The 18592-nt window shown below is 30.1% G+C and overlaps 1 protein-coding gene across 1 annotated transcript in view; it reads right to left on the bottom strand.

The window, feature by feature from the left end:
* Positions 1-16805, bottom strand: part of Optix (optix) — a 71067-nt gene extending 54262 nt beyond the window's left edge. The window contains exon 1 of the mRNA XM_015327502.2: positions 15140-16805. Coding sequence (XP_015182988.1) covers positions 15140-15783 — 644 coding nt within the window. The 5' untranslated portion in view covers positions 15784-16805. The remainder of the gene's footprint in view (positions 1-15139) is intronic.
* Between the last annotated feature and the right edge of the window lie 1787 nt (positions 16806-18592).

Raw genomic sequence — 18592 nt, 5'->3', positions numbered from 1 at the left:
ACATGGTTGTGGTCAAATCAATCGTTTTATGTTATTTGTATGAATATTGCTATTTGTATATAGAAAGGTTTATGATGTAAGTTTGTAAATAATAGAAAGTACAGGTAAGCTTTTTGGTTAAAAAAAATTATAGTCTTATGTGAAACTGTATTATGAAATCCAGAATTCATTATTATTAGGTAATTTTGATTTGTCATTTTATTTGTTTAAATTTAATTTAAAGAAAAAACTAAATTTATATCATTGTGAAATTGACAATATAATAAAAATTAAAAAAAAAATGGCACCTTCGAACAGGGTTCCAAAAATATCGTGGTCTCGAATCAATTAAGGGTTCAACAATTTCTTCGATAATTAAAAAAAAAAAAAAAACAAACTAAAAAATAAAATGAACCTAATAAAATAAATACCTGTGATTCCAGTTTGTATTTCTCAACCAAATTCGTAGTTGTTGATTTGTTGATTTGTTTTTTTTTTTTTTAGAAAGAATTCTACTACTACTCAATCTCTTTCCTTTGATTCCTCTTTAAGAAGGGGTTGGAAGGTGGAAAATCTCATCGTCCTCACTTCCACATTCGAGATGACGTTTCATCGCTATATTTCATTTCCAGTTCCGGAACAAAGCCGGTGTTGCGAGGAGTATCGGTTACCTCATGAACCCCTTATATTCACACATATATATACACACACATTTATATATATATATATATATATATATCTCGAGTACTCTTTTCAACACCTTCTAAAGTCCCTCCCTCGAACCCTCTTTTTTTTCCACCACCTCTACCTCCTCCCCCCCCCCCTCGTTCATTTCTTCTTCCTCCTCCCTTGTTCATCTTCTTCTCTTTCTACTTCACCTTCACCTTCTCTTCTTTCTTATAATATATCTCCAATTTCTCCACCTTCTTCTTCTTCTTCTTCTTTTTCTTCTTGTTCTTCTTGTTCTACTCTCTTCAACCTTTATCTTTACTACCTTTAACCATCAACATCTCTTCTTCTTTCGCGTTGTGAACGTTCTTCTCTTCTTTTCATGGCACATAATACGCTCCTTTAGCCCCCTAATGAGCGGCAATTACTATGTCTCTACGATTAACGATCGTTGGCGATCGATGATCCAACTACCAACCTACTAAATCTATCTTCTTCTCTCTCTATTTCTTTCTTTAGTCTTAAAACATCATCTTACGAAACGAAAACAAAAGTTATAGAAAGGATTCACGGTTGTTCAGTTGTTTCGTGTCACCCATTCACTTTCAACGTTCACGTAGTGTCCAGATTTTATTTTGTAAATTATTAAAACAGAAATTAAGTGTATCTGTAAAAATGTCGTCTTTTTTAATTATTTATTTTGTATAATTTGAAATGCGGAATACTTTAAAACAATCTATTAGGTTAGAAACTAATTTTAAAAAGCCACCTATCGACAAAATCCGCAATTATTTACTTGCCAATCTGAATAGTCAAGCTTCGTACATTTTATTTATTAATATGTATTTTTTTTCATATGTATATATATTTTATAGTTGTTTAAAATTTGTTTCACCCATCTTGGATAATCATATAATTATTTATAAACATTTGTAATTCTTTTAAATAATAAAAACAAGAATTAAGAATATTTATAAAAACCTAATTCTTCTTTATTAGTTTTTGTCTATAATCTAAAATGAAGAACACTTTAAAACAATATATTAGGTTAGAAACTAATTTTAAAAAGCCACCTATCGACAAAATCCGCAATTATTTATTTGCCAATCTGCATAGTCAAGTTTCGTACTTTTTTATTTATTAATATGTATTTTTTTTTCAAATGTATATATATTTTATAATTGTTTAAAATTTGTTTCTTCCATCTTGAATAATTAAATATTTGATTTATAAATATTTGTCAACGATACAAACAAAATCGGAACACAAAACTGAATCTTATCTAAAATAAAATAAAACAAATCAATTAAATTTTAAATAAATGATAATAAAACTCTCGTGTTTCTAACAAATAATAATAATAATAATAATAATAATATAATATCTGAAATATAAATAAGTACATAGATACTTAACACGAAACTGGGCGTGATGAGAAAATCGGTTTGTTGTAAACGATGTGTGTGTCATTGGCACATTGCACAGACAGATATTATTCTTCATTTTCTTTTTTTTTTCCCCAACCATTTAGGACAAAGGATCAACGTATTCGATAGTATTCGAAGAAGAAGAGTATTATTATTGACTGTTGGATAGGAAAAATAGGGTGAGATAAAATGAGAGAAAGAAAGAGAGAGAGAGAGAGGTTGCAAGATGTTGAAAGAAATTTGCTGGATGCACGTCATTGAACGATTTCGAAACTAGAATCGATATCACCTACTCACGAATTAGTTAACCTTGTGGTCCAATATCTCTCCCTAATATTCCTTTCATTCTCTCTTTCTCTAACTGTCTAACTGTCCCTTTTTTTCTACTTGGGTTATAACTTTGTACAAACACGCATGAATGAACATATTCGTACATATAGAAATGTAACCACTCGTTTGAGAACTTTTAGTAGTAGTAGTAGTAGTAGTATGTGTTAGATCAGAAAAATGGGGGAACCCCCATGGCGAATATCGTGAAAACAGCCACCGGGTTCTATTTTTCTTTTTCTTTTCTCTTAACACTCGTCATGAAACAAAAAGCAATAGTCGCGGAAACAAGTGACAGCTGCCCCGTGCACATCAATTACCCCCTTTTCTTCTTACTTCAACCTATTTGGAAATAGAAAACTCAATCTTGATATTTTTTCTTTTATTCCATTGGAAATCTTTCAAGAAAATATACCCAATTATTAGAAAGATCTTAGCTATAGTATAAGTCAAAGTTTTTATGTCATACTGTACTGATACACCTAGTATAGTAAAGTACAGTTCATAGAAATTATTATTTGTGTTTGTAGAGAGGTTATGGTATATAGGTGAATTACCTATATCTAATTATTACTTAGTTACCTAAATCTTTCAAGAAAATATACCCAATTATTAGAAAGATCCAAATATAGTATAATGTTAGATATAATAAAGTTTTTATGTCATACTGTACTGATACACCTAGTATAGTATAATATAGTTCATAGAAAATATTATTTATGTTTGTAGAGGTTATGGTATATAAGTACCTAAATTATATACCTATATCTAATTATTATTTAGTTATTTATATATAGTACTAATTCCATTGGAAATCTTTCAAATAAATATACCCAATTATTAGAAAGATCTTAGGTATAGTATAATGTTAAATATAATAATTGTTATTTAGGTTTTTATGTTATACTATACTGATATATCTAGTATAGTATAATATAATTATAGAAATATTATTATATTATATATAGTATATTAATATACAGTATAGAAAATATATTATTTATGTTTGTACATTATAGTGTATAAGTAAATAACCTATATCTAGTTATAACCTAGTTATTTATATTTGGTACTAATAATTATTTAGTTACTAATTATTATTTAAATACCAAATTATTACTCATGTTTGTAAATCATTTAGGTGTGTCTCATAAATTATTTAATATAATAATGAAATATATCTAACATTAAAAAAAAAAAAAAAAAGAAGAAACAATATTGATTTCGATTAAGAAAATGAATGATATTCAATTATATCGATAACTTTGATTCTGACGGAACCATTAATAACGAAAGCATTTGAAAAATGTTGGATGGCAAATTGAATTAGTGGGAACCGTCTCGATGATGCTACACGTTTATTTCGATCCAAAATCGTCTTTCAAAAGAGATAAAGAAAGATAGAAATAAAAGTTTCTTTTTCCCTGGTTGCACAGGTTGCTCGTTTCACGCGAGTTCCCGATCATCGTCACCACCACTAACACCACCCTGACGATTTGGGGCCTTATTAATTTACCGTTTTTCCCCATAGCGGGTCTCATCTACTAAAACCGTGGATAAATTCACGCAAGTCCTTTCTATCCTCCCTCTCATTCTCACTCATTGGTTACCAAGCTAAAGGTTGGCAACCAAGAGTAGCAGAAAACCCATCAATCACGTTACGTCGTGACAATCTTTTGACAAAAAGCTGCTGCCACGCGAATTTTGTAGTTGGCCACCCTGAAACTTGGGTAATACTCGAGAGAATTCTTTTTCATCGCTTCCTGAATATAGCATATATATATATATATATATGTATATCGTTCAGAAACGTCGAAATACGGAATCATTAGTAATCCTTGGACTTGGACGATCCAAAGTGAGATTCTTATTTATTTCATTTTTTTTCTTTCTTTCTTTCTTTCTTTCTCTTTCTTTATTTTACTTATTTCTTTTTCTTGACTGTTGTTGTCGGGTCCCTGTAATCTATCACGAAGGGCTCGTGCGAGCAGGTGTCATGGCAGTCTGCCGCTAATGATCCTCGACATCCAACGTGGAATTAATCATTGCCCTTTGTCTTCTCTCTTCTCTTCTTTTCTCTTCTCTTCTCTTCTCTTCTCGTCTCTTCTCTTCTTCTTCTTCGATCCTAACCAACTCATACACGTCCTTTTCTTTTGCTAACTTCGGCTTTTGGCAACCTCTTTCTTTCTTTCACTATTTTTTTTTTGTATCTTTTTCATTCATTCTTCACGATCTATCCTCTAACTCTTCAATCATTATACCAACTAATATGAACTGAAAGTGTACACTGTATCTCGATAACTTTAAATTTAATATTTCTAAATCAAATTTTTCTACAATGTAATACGCAAAATTTAAATTGTCTAATAAAGTTTCAACTTTAAGTGTTGGTAAAACATGTGATTTTGTTCAACTTCAAATATAGGATCATTTTTATCGACATTATTATTACTTTTTATTGCTAATTTATGGGTTTATTATTTAAAGGTTATGTAAGTCTTTAGGTATTGGAAGGTATCAATAGATGGTGTTGTATTACAATTTAATTATTTCATGTTTTTTTTCAGATTTATATATAACAAAACTAACCTTACTTTTTATATTTCTTCGTGTATTATTACTTTATGTATTCCATTGTAATTGTGAAATTATTTTGTGTGTTGTGTGCGTTGTTATAATTTACTAAATAGTTTAGAATTATATTAGATCAACGTTCAATAGATGGCACTGTATTACAATTCAATTATTTCAAGTTTTTTTTAGATTTATATATAACAAAACTAACCTTACTTTTTATATTTTTTCGTGTATTATTATTTTATATATTCCATTCTAATTATAATATTATTTTGTGTGTTGTTATAATTTACTAAGTAGTTTAGCATTACATTAAATCAACGTTCAATAGATGGCACTGTAATATAATTCAATTATTTCACCTTTTTTTAGATTTATATACGACATAACCTTATTTTTTATATTTTTTCGAATACTTTTACTTTATGTATTTGTATAATTTACTAAACAATTTAGAATTAAATTAAATCAACATTTTATAACAAAACCACAGCAATTTGTAACCGAACCATCCTATATATATATATACTTCTACTTTAATTATTCTACTTCTTTCATTCGTGTTAAGATGATTCATTAATTCTATTAAATATTAAATTATAAATAAATATTTATTTATAAATATAAATCAAATCGTATTAACATTCACCCAATGTTGATGATCACGTTAAATACAATTGCTAACAATTTATTATTGCGGTAGGATCAATGATTTTACTTTATGAAACATCATTACGAGAAATGATGTCAACTATAAAGGTTTCTTATTCATACATAGATTTATATTTTTTTTATTTCCTTTTTCCAAGTGTAGATGAAAAAAAATGTGATCGTTCGTAAGAAGAGTCTCATCATAAATCTGCAATTGCACGCGGAAGAACTTTGTCCACCTTTTTCCCCCCTTCCCACATCTATCAGTCGTTAAAAAGAGAAAGATATATGGATAGATAAAGTGAGATAGTGATAGAAGGTGGGATAAGGAAAGGGTGTTAGAGTAGATAGGAAATAAAAGAGAGAGAAAAGAAAAAAGAACCATTGAATCTATGCGTTTTTCGCAAAGAAGGAAAGATTGCGTAATGCACGACGATGACATTCGCACGTCATTTCTATAATACTTCTTTCTCGTTTAAGGTCATCAAGATAACGGAGGAGTACCTCTGAGTGACACTTGACCGTGACTCGAAGAAGGAATAGGATAGGTAAAAAGGGGCAAGGGGTAAGGGTACCGGAAAGGTTCGTAGACGACTACGACTACTATGACGACTATGACGACGAAGACGGTAATGATTCGAAAGCTTTTAGATTCCTCTCGTCTTCTTGTATATAAGATGATCCAACTTGTGTATATGGGGGACGACGACATAAATCATGAAAACGGACGTTAATCGCAAAATCTTTGGAGAAATCTTGGACTCTCGGCCATTATCATTTTTAACGTCACGAGACGAATTACGATTTTTCATCAAACTCAAGACACGAATAGAATAGAATACGGAACGGTCCGGTTAAGTATATATATATATATATAGATATACTTCAATGTGTTTATCGTAAAAGACCACGTGTGTCCTTTACCCGAATGAATGATCCGTGTCGTAAAGGAATGTCTTCCTATTTTTTATCTTTATTTTTTTTTCTTCGTAACTATCTTCAACCAAGAGGAACGATCTTTTCAACTAAAGTTAAGTATATTATAATAAATAAAATAGTAGTAGTAATAGTAGTAATAGTAGTTGAGAGTAAGTAGAATTTCGATGAATTGACGATGTCTTACTAAGCAATTTTGAAAAACGTTCAAGAGTATTAAGAAGTTGAAATAAATTTCAATTCCTAAGTGCGTATGGTGGACAAAAACAAAAAAAAAAACAAAAATGAGAGATAAAAATATTTGACCGACTTACTCCCCCTTTTCTCCCTTGTTCTATTAAATTGTGTCTTTGATTCTGTTTTTATTCGTTTGACAAGGATGTCACAAAATTCTTGATTATTGAAAAAGAAATAAAAAAAAAAAAAAATGAACGAATGAACTAGCAGTAGATGCTGATGGAAGGAAGAACAAGAGATAAAAGTATGAAATGTTGAATTGGGAATATATAGAGGAAGGAAGGTTTGTTGGAAACCTAAAGCCAGACAGGATCTGCTGCGTGGAAACGCAAACAACGTAGCTCTCTAATACACCCGGGACTTTATCAAAATCTGATAACTCGTTGTGGAGGTGGAGAATACGAAGAGTAAGGGTGTACGTTCACGTATATGTATATATTATATATATATATATATATATATAACTCGTATTCAGCGAGTAAAGCTAACCCCCCCGAAGAGAGAAATGCGAGGGTTTCCGTGGTGGTTATCCCCACCCTTCTAACACGCACCCTCTAGTAAAACCCTCTTGTTTTCTCATCTCATTCCCTCCTAAGGAACCTTCCTTCCTTCCTTCCTTAGAATCGAATATTTACCAATTGAACCGTTTTTTTTTTGTTTCTTTTTTGTTTCTTTCTACCCAAACTCGACTTTTCACCAAAAACGATTTGATTGATTCTTTTCTCTATTTTTTTAAATATTTTTTCTTGGTTATTTCTCATCTCACATGTTAGTTGTTAATAATATTAGGGTTAAATAAATGTTTGTGGGAGTTTTTAATTAAAATAAATCTTACATAAATTATATATTTGTATAATATTAGGTTAGTAAGTAAGTGATTCCGAATTTTGTCAATAGACAGCTTTTTAAAATCAGTAATGAATTAATTGCCAACTAAATGCAATTTTTATACAGTTTATATAATACAATTTATTGTACAATAAATTGAGCAACTTTTATTAGGATTAAACAAAAATTTGTGTGAGTTATTAATATTTCTAAAATAAATCTTACCAAAATTATATATTTGTATAATATTAAGTTAGCAAGTAATTGATTCCGAATTTTGTCGATAGACGACTTTCTAAAATCAGAAATGACTTAATTACCAACCCAGTTGCAATTTGCAACTTAGGTTTAGGTTTAGGTTTGCAGTTTATAGAATACAATTTGTTATACAATAAATTGAAGAACTTTTATTAGGATTAAACAAAAATTTGTGTGAATTATTAATATTTCTAAAATAAATCTTACCAAAATTATATATTTGTATAATATTAAGTTAGCAAGTAATTGATTCCGAATTTTGTCGATAGACGACTTTCTAAAATCAGAAATAACTTAATTGTCAACCCAGTTGCAATTTGCAACTTAGGTTTAGGTTTAGGTTTGCAGTTTATAGAATACAATTTGTTATACAATAAATTGAAGAACTTTTATTAGGATTAAATAAAAATTTGTGTGAATTATTAATATTTCTAAAATAAATCTTACCAAAATTATATATTTGTATAATATTAAGTTAGCAAGTAATTGATTCCGAATTTTGTCGATAGACGACTTTCTAAAATCAGAAATGACTTAATTGTCAACCCAGTTGCAATTTGCAACTTAGGTTTAGGTTTGCAATTTATAGAATACAATTTATTATAAAATAAACTCACGAACTTTTAGTTCATCCTATACTTAAATCAATCGTATCGTTATTAGTTAATAAAGATTGTTATAAATTATCTTATGAATAATTCCCATGTTAACAATTTGCATTAACTTACTGACTAAGAAATTGAACTTTGTACAAGTTGGTTCTTTGTAAAGCATAGAATAGAATGCGAACTTAACCGTGTACCAAATATATATATATATATATATATTTGTAAATGTGTATATGAATGCGTGTGTGTATATGTGAATTCCTATACGGTTGGATATTCAAAGGTGTACGAACACGAGAAGGAGGAACGTGCAAGCACGGAGATGGCTCCAGGGCTTTTGGGGTTGAGCATATTGAATAACTCGCTCGCTGGACCGCGAAAATATACCGCGAGCTTGCCAGTATGCGGATCGACGTTTCTGAAAGGACCTTGCAGGATCCTCGGGGCGGATACTGCACTCTCTGTCTATATAGTATCCTGCCCTACCTACCCCAGACGATGACGACAACGAACATATATATATAGATATATAGACGTTGTTAGAACGAAAGAGATTTGTTCCACGAATTTTCTTTCCCTTTATCCTTCAAATTCATATTCTCATTTTACTTGAAGTGACATTTCTGAGATATTAATATAGTTTTATGAAAAATTTAAATATATTGTGGATAATTATTTATAATTTGGGATTTCAATGATTCGTGACCATAAATTGGAATATAATATTGGGTTGACAATTAAGTAATTGAGAAATTTTGATGGAAATTTCAACAATTATAAAATCTAAAATTACATAAATTCAAAAATACGTAGTACTTTCTAAACGTTAAATATATAACAAAGATTTTTTTTTATAATTCGATCATTTATTAATTAGTTTTAACATATACACTAGACTTAACAGCATTAAATCGTGATTAATCGATAAATTTGTTAGTAACGTCAAAGTTATTAATTATAATAATTCATATCTGCTTTTAAATTCCTTGAGTATTGAATTTTATCTGAAAGTTTTTACATCAATTTCTTACTATATGAATTAATATAGGTAAAATTAATACATTTTATTCGAAATATATTTATATTCGTGACATATATATATATATTTTTTTTTGCAACAACATTTCAGTTAAAAGATATAAATTAAATATATAAATAAAAACAAAATGGAAATATGAATATATTTATATAGATGACGAGTCTCACTCATCAAATGTACACAAAAGTGTTAATACAAAACTTTTATACTCTTCTATAGTTAGAAACAACAACAAAAAATACGAATATACTTTAGTGACTTATTTTATTAGCCTAATAAGGAAAGAAATATTGAACGAATTATGTTTTTTTTTTTTTTTTAATTTTGTTCAAGTATGCATTAAACTTATCGATCATCAACGATGACGTTACAAATGTTTTTCTGTTCCTAGCTCAAGGCCACGTTTTCTTACAGATAAACCAATGCATCCCCCTTTTTCGTCGTACGTGCATATACGGTGTTGTATCAACGTCGATACAAAAAGCTTCTTTCAAAAGAATGAACAAAAAGAAATATAATAGAAAAAGAAAAAGAAGTAAAAAAAAGAAAAAAAATGGAAAAATGCACGGTTTTCTTCAGAAGGATCGATCTACGTGTAGAGATAGGTATTCTCCAAAGTCTCGACATCTTCTTGTCCTTTCACATTTTTCTTTTATATTTCGAACCAACCCCCCTTTCGATTTCTTCCTAGACAATCTGCATATCTATCGGTACTCGAGTAATACGTTCAGATATTTCTGAATTGTTACTTTTTCCTTCACAGTTTGATATATTCAACGATATTATAAGATTAATATAATATAATTATATAATAATTATTATTTATAGATAACTCTTTATGTATGTATGTATGTGTTGGATATTTGATATGAAATTTTACAGTATTGTAATTTTATGAAAATTAATGATTGATTAAAAGATATTTGATAGAATTATTTTATTTAATATTTTTATATTTGTTTTTCTTCCTTTTTATATTATATAACTTATAATAACTTTAAATAAAAGTTATATAAGAAAAATAATAATGAATATGCTTGTTTTTCTAAAATTTCTTTTAATATTAAATTATTTGTAATATATAATTACGTTTAAAAAATAAATCATAAATTAAGCTTAATATAAATGTTCGAATATTTGACAATATTTCGATTAGTAATTTTTACTTTTTTGTTTTCCAAAAAATATAGATAAATATTAATTTTCTATAAATTGTAGTATTTAGAAGAACCAACTATATGCATACACAGAAAATGTAATATATTATTCAGAAATATTTTCTAATACGATTCTTTTCAAAATTAAACATATACATTTAATTTATTATATTCCAATTTATAGTCTTGCATCCCTTATAATCCCAAATTATAAATAATTATCCACAATACTTGTAAATTCAAAAAAAAAAATATATATATATATATATATATATTTATATCTCAGAAATGTCACTAAAATAAAAATTCATATTAATTTATAAAATACAATATATCAAATGATAGAAAATCATTTTACAAAATATTGAGTTGAAATCTAAGTATTGTAATTGCAAATTTTTCTTCAAGGAAAATAAAAAAAATTCTAATAAAAGAATGAAACGTACAACAGGATTAAAACAAATATGTTTTGATTTTTTTTCTATATTTTTTATAAAATATTTCTAGTTATTTTATTTTATTTTTTGTTTTTTTTTGTGAACGCGTAAAACTAGAATATACTTTTGAAAACAACTAATTGAATTATTATTGAAATTATTTACGTTTCAATTTGGATTAATACACTTTCGTGATTTGCACTATGTATATAATTAATTTGTGTTTATCCAAAAATCACTAATTACACTAATTATACTAATTACACGATATATACATTGCTTACAAAATTTCATGAACAATCAAGAAAAAGTGATTCTTGTTAATATACCTGTTAATTAAAGGTATTCCCATTAGAAATTTTCTTTGACCAGACAATCATTCTAATAAATATTAAATGTTAGTTAATATAATATAAATAAATAATTAGTCGATTATGTTAATATGATGAAACACATTGCTACGTTTAAAGATGAAGTTGAACTTCAAATGTATAATCTTACCGATTAATTAAAGGTTTACTCTTTTCCCATTAAAACCTTTTTTTAACTAAACAATAATTCAAATAAATGTTTAATGTTAGTTAATATAATATAAATAAATAATTAGTCGATCATGTTAATAAGAAACACATTGATATACGTTTAAAGATGAAGTTGAATTTCAAACGTGTAATCTTACCGATTAAGCAAGGTTATTCTCTTTTCCCATTAAACATTTTTTTTGACCAAACAATAATTTAAATAAATATAAAATATTAATTAATTTATTGTATATACCTATATATAATTATTGTATATAATTAAACTTAGTTTTTATAATCAAAAGTATAGATATTCTCATTGCAATTTCTCAATCACGTTAATACGAAACACTTTGAAGGAGTTCAACTTCAAACGCGTGTAATCTTACCGATTAATTAAAGGTATACTTTCCCCATAAAAAAATTTTCTTAACTAAATAAATATTAAATGTTAGTTAATATAATATAAATAAATAATTTCTCAATCATGTTAATATGACGAAACACCGTGATACGTTTAAAGATGCAGTTGAACTTCAAACGTGTAATCTTACCGATTAATTAAAGGTATACTTTTTTCCCATTAAACATTTTTTTTGGACCAAACAATTATTCAAATAAATATTAAATGTTTGTTAATATAATATATATACCTATATATAATTATTGTATATAATTAAACTTAGTTTTTATAATCAAAAGTATAGATATTCTCATTGCAATTTCTCAATCACGTTAATACGAAACACTTTGATGGAGTTCAACTTGAAACGTGTAATCTTACCTATTAATTAAAGGTATACTTTCCCCATAAAAAAATTTTCTTCAACCTTTTCTTTCAGAAGACCTTTATCATTCAGATAAATATTAAATATATTAGTTAATATAATTATTGTAATTTCTCGATCATGTTAATACGATGAAACACATTGATACGTTTAAGGATGGAGTTGAACTTCAAACGTGTAATCTTACCGATTAATTAAAGGTTTCTTCTTCTCTTTTCCCATTAAAACCTTTTTTTTAATTAAATAAATATTAAATGTTAGTTAATATAATATATAAATAATTTCTCAATCATGTTAGTAGAAAATACATTGATATACGTTTAAAGATGAAGTTGAACTCCAAACGTGTAATCTTACCGATTGCAAGAGCTCATCAAGATCAATTAGAGCACTATGCTTGGACTATAGTCGACCGTTAACGATATATCAATTACAACGTAGACGTAGATAATGACTATTAATGACTTCATTCAGAGCGCAATAATTATAGACGAGTAAGCGTGGCGACAGATATGGGTCGTTATTGTTGCAACTTTCTAACTTAAACCTTCATACACCATCAATGAATTTTACTTCAAGTTATTGGAAAGAAAATGAAACAATGTATATCAAAATTTCATGATTTGATCATTTAAACCATAACCTGCTAATGGCCTTTTTATGGGATGCATTTTCAAATTGTTTTTTAAATAACTGCAACTTTACAATGAAATATATTAAAATTAAAATTGAAATTGTCAAATCGTACGTTGAATGTGAAATGAAAATATTTAACATTTGCACTATTTTATTTTAAATTAATAATTGATGATATAAAATAGAATAATTTTTATATTTAAATAAAAAAAAATAATTGTTGCAAAAATATTTCTATTTAAATATTGAATATTTTTATTTATATATATTATAATTTAATTTAATATTTTTTTGTTGTTGCATTTTCGTATTGTGGCAAGTAATGGGTTAATAATATATATATGTATATGTATATATTGTTATTAACAATTTTTTATATTTAAATAAAAGAAATAATTGTTGCAAAAATATTTTTATTTGAATATTGAATATTTTTATTTAAATATATATTATAATTTAATTTAATATTTTGTTTTTGTTGCATTTTCGTATTGTGGCAAGTAATGGGTTAATAATATATATATATATATATATTGTTATTAACAATTTGTCTAAAAATGTCATTATTATTTATTATTAACTCCTATATATAAATGCAACATTGAATATCAGTGCATTTAAAAATATACAAAATCAAATTGAAATTATTTTAAAGCCGTCGGAAAAGAAAATTCGAAAATGAAACGAAAGAAAATTGTGGAAAAAAAGGAAAAGAAAAGAAAAGATAATATTACAATAAAAATATCTTTTTGACAAAAAGAAGAATAGACCCTCGTAAGAATAGTAAATCAATTTTAATAGAAATTTATGGTTAAAATGTTAACCATATGGATGGGATCATTTTCTAAAAAAAGGTTTTGAGAAGTCACGAACTAAGATATCATGGTGTTCGTTAGACAAAAGGACGATCCCATGGGATCAATTTTCTACTTTTTGGTGGTAAAATTTCTATGATCATGTGGTTCTATCTAACCATACGACTACTAATGCAAAAAAGATCATGATCACATTTGAAAATATTACAAAAGAAAAAAAACCTTTCTTTTTAGTATTCATCAATCTGTCAGCAGTCTATTGAAATAAAATTTGATAAAAGGAAAGAGAAAAAAAAACTAAGAAAATGAAAAGAAATGAAAATTTTACAAGATGTTCAATTATTGAATATCATTTTTCAAATTTTTTAAGTGACGAGTGCAACAATAATGAACGAATTGAATATAAAAATGCAATAAAAAAAAAAAATATTTCAAATAACACTTAACATTTAATGTTTTCAATCGTAGTTCAAAATTGTGAGATAGAAAAGTTATTTTTAAGCAAGCAAAAAAAAAAGAATAATATTCGTTTATATTCTTTTTATTTTATTTTATTTTATTTTATTTTATTCCTTTATCGAAAAATAGAATAAGAAGAAGAAGAAAGAGAAAAAGGGGCGGGAATAAGGGTAGAAAAGGGTGGATGCGTCAGAAAACGATTTGAATATTATCTCGACGAGAAACGTACTCCTAGGTATATAGAAACCATCTCGTGAAAGATAAAGAGAATGAGAAAGAGAAAACAACGTTGAAATACAATTTGAAAGACGTAATTCGAAAATCGTTGTTCGCCCGACGGCAGCGACCCTCCGTCGGACGTCAAAATGAAATTACGCGACCCTTGAAACGCGGGGACCTTGGGGTGTGGGCACAAAGGCTCGTTTGTCGAGGACACAGTACAACAATCTGGCTAAAGGGACCTAAACCACTAATCGTTTCGCGATTAACTTCCATTAAACGCTACTTAATGAACAAATCTTTCGCGTCATACCGCGAACAACTTCAACTTATCATCAAAGATGATGATGATGATGATGATGATTATTATTCTAATATTATTATTGTCTATATTATGCATTCACAAGTCAAATCGGATTGACTTATCATTGTATTACGTTTCATTTGTAGTATTTATTTATTTATTAATTTTTTTGTTTATTAAACAAAACGTTTACTTAGCGAATTAAATGTATGAATAAAGAAAAGAAAATAAGGATTACAAATATATATAATATATTAATGTATATACCTGTTCTTTGCTGCAGCAGCACGATCCCTCTGCCTTCGGTTTTTGAACCAATTACCAACCTGAGTCGGTGTTAGACCAGTGGCCGCAGCTAATTCTCTCTTCTTTCCTGGATTAGGATAAGGATCCTGAAGATACCATTCTCGTAGTAACGATCTAGTTCTTTCCTTGAAGCAATGAGTTTTCTGTTCGCCATCCCAAATAGTCCTTGGCAATGGGAATTTCTTTCTAACTCTGTACTTGTCAACAGGACCCAACGGTCTTCCACGAAGTTTTTCCGCTTCCTGATAATGGGCTTCCAACCACATTGCTTGTAATTTACCATGGGAATCCTTAGTAAATTTATTTCTTTCTAATATATTGTATAATTCTCTATAATGTCCTGAATGAAAGGCAACTATAGCACGTGCTCTCAATACTGCCTCGTTTTGATTCAATTCTTGAATGTTAGGATGTGCAACTGGAAGACTCCATAAGAACCTAGCCAATCTTTCTATGTCACCGCTTTCTTCCAAGGTTTCGCAAACTGTGGCTACCTGACCGACGGTGAAGGACAACGTTGGTAAAGCAAAAACAGGAGCCGGAACAATCGGACCGTTTGGTGCGGGCGCCGCACCACCGGTTCCTGGCGGTGCCACTGCCGACATCTCGGAACCCGAAACTTTATCACAATATTCAACGATTAGAATTCAATCGTTTTCTTAATTACTATTACCGAGATGTTATAACACAGTCTATTCTTCTTCATAACTTTTATTGTCTCAGGATTCCCGCCTTTCCGATTTGTACTTTCTTCTCGACACTCTCATGACAGTTTCATATCTTTCTTTTTTTTTTGTAGAAGAGAAGAAATATGAAAAAATAACTTCACTGATAATCAGACTCGATCGTAACCATTGAATAAATGTATCTGAATATACGTTGATTTATTTTTAAGATTAATATCGTCACACTTGACAAGTCCACTTATTCAATTTTTTTTTTTACACTATCTACACAAAAAACAATTCGATTTTGTCAACTGTCTTTCAATAATCATAATAATAATAATAATAATATAAAATTTTGTACGCGAACTATTTCCGCGATCAGCAATTTGAACAACAAATACGTTGAAAGATTTATAACTACGATGACAACAAAAACAAAGAATAATAATAATAATAAAAGAACAAAGAAGAAGAAGAAGACTAATAAGAAGAACAGTAGTCCCACGAAGATAGAAGAATGAAGGACAATGGTTATCCCGATCGTAGGAGCATGTAGATTTGTACTGAAAAACTGTCCCCCGTTATCTGTTCTCGTGGACTAGGCAGCAGCAGTAACAGCAGCAGCAGCAGCAGCAGCAGCTTTCACCTCGTGTGTCCTGGTCGGGTGTCAGGTGATTTCGTCCTATCCCCACATCCTGTCGTCTGTTCTTGGACCGAGATGCTTTTGGATCCTTCCACCTAGCAGGAACGATCTTAGCTCGTGTAGGATATATCGCGCGAGGCCGCTGTTGCCTGGATCGTATCGGATAGCAAACTGGTTTCGTTTACAAGCCGGCATCTCGGCACCGGCCCTACCCAGCATGATACGTTTGTACGCGCCCGTTGGAATCGGGTGGTAGTACCCCGACAACGGCGGCGGCAGCGGCGGCACCAGTTCGTAGCGACCTACCTCTACTACTACCTTTCTTCATCCAAATAACATTTCTCTCTTTCTATCCAATCCTATTGCCCCCACCCCATATAACCCTGCTACTATTTCCCTCTCCTTTCAACTCGGTTCTTGAGGGGGTTCACTATAGGAAGCTTTGGTTGAGAGGGGACTCCGGATTCCGGGGCGAATGTTTTCGGGAGAGAGAGAGAGAGATAGAAAGGGACTTTCGGTGGCCAATGAAGAAGCCACGCCTACCAGGAAGACCAGGATTGGCCGGATCCCATCCACGTATCCATGGTAACCTTTCTTCGTCCTTCCGTAACGTCGTGTCAGGACTGTACGGACTTGTGTCAGTTTAATTATCCCTACCAACCTGACTTTCCCGTATACTTCCCCCACTACTATGAAGTGAACACACAACCCTCTTCGTCGAGCATATCCCACCCATACTCTCTACTCACGCCCCCTCTCTCTCTCTCTCTTTTACAACCACATATATCAGGCTATAGAAATACGATAGGATGAGAGACAGAGAGAGGAAAGTAGGATCGATGCACGCTGCGGAAAGTAGGACGGAGATCGTGGAAACGAAACTTGGAGAGGGGGCAACATGAAAGAGAAAGAGAGAGACTAGCATGATCCCTCTAGCTCTCTATTCCCGCTCCCGTTACCAATGCGTTACTTCTGTTAGCGTGATCTTTTGCTTGAACCCAACAGAATCCTAAGAGAAAAAGAGATAGAAACTTCCTATAACCTCGTCCTAGTCTTCTTCTTCTTCTTCTTCTTCGGGATCTTCGATAGCGGGATAAAGTTGACAGAATTTTTGGTGGCTTTGGGTTTCTTCAGACTCTCTTCTTCTTTTTATTCTCACCGCAATGATTACTTTACTACTCGTTCCTTTTTGTTTCCATGTATCTTATTCACTCCTCCTCCTTCTTCCCCTGCCAATCCCCCTTCACCAACTCCTATCGATGTGGGCTCGTTTGTCTCGTTGACAGCCACTTTGCTCTTTGCTCTTATCGCGAACGATGATGACAGTTAGGATGTAGGTGCTCCTGCATGCGATTGGCTCTCACTCATTCTCTCATTTTTTTTTTTTTTTTTTTTTATTGTAGTGTATCCTTTTCTCTCTTTTTCTCTGTTGGAAACAAGCTCTTCTACTCGCTGGGAATATTAAGGCTTTGACGCTTATTCACGGACTCGTATTTCCATTTCGAAAAGAAGGACAGGATTCCCACCTACGTGTTAGGATACATATAGAAATATATATATATATATATATATAGATAGATAGATAGATAGATATGTTGGTACGTGTGTTCGAACGAGAACGCGGCGACGGCGCCGAAGGCGTCTCCGTTTTATCGAACGACGACGACGCCACACACCATAAACCCACACCGTTTCTATCAATGGTGTTTCTACTATATTGACGAGGTTTTCTTTTTATAATATATTTATCTCTTACTGATAAATTTAACCATTTTCTAAAACTACTACTCTCTTTTCAACCCCCATATAAAATAAATCAGTCGTTTACGTATGATTCACAAAGTTTGTGTTGAAAATGTTAGAGAAATGGGGAAAAGATAAAACGAAAAGATAGAAGAATAAGAAAATAATATGAAAATGTTTTTTCTTCAGGTAAAAAATGTAAATCACTTATGAGAGAAGGGTGCAGGTAGAAATTGGGTGGTAAGGGGATGATGGGCGGGGGCGGGGGGGTTGGGATGAGGAACAAGACTTATGCGACGTAATGCTCTTAACTTTTTCGTACGGCCATTATAACTTCGTACTCTTCTTACACTTTCTCGT

The sequence above is a fragment of the Polistes dominula genome, unplaced genomic scaffold (assembly GCF_049000335.1).
Source record: "Polistes dominula isolate Pdom_NZ unplaced genomic scaffold, Pdom_raw_medaka scaffold_35, whole genome shotgun sequence".
In the NCBI taxonomy this organism is placed as follows: domain Eukaryota; kingdom Metazoa; phylum Arthropoda; class Insecta; order Hymenoptera; family Vespidae; genus Polistes; species Polistes dominula.
Note: the sequence above shows the minus strand (reverse complement) of the source record. Positions and strands in the feature narration are given on the sequence as shown.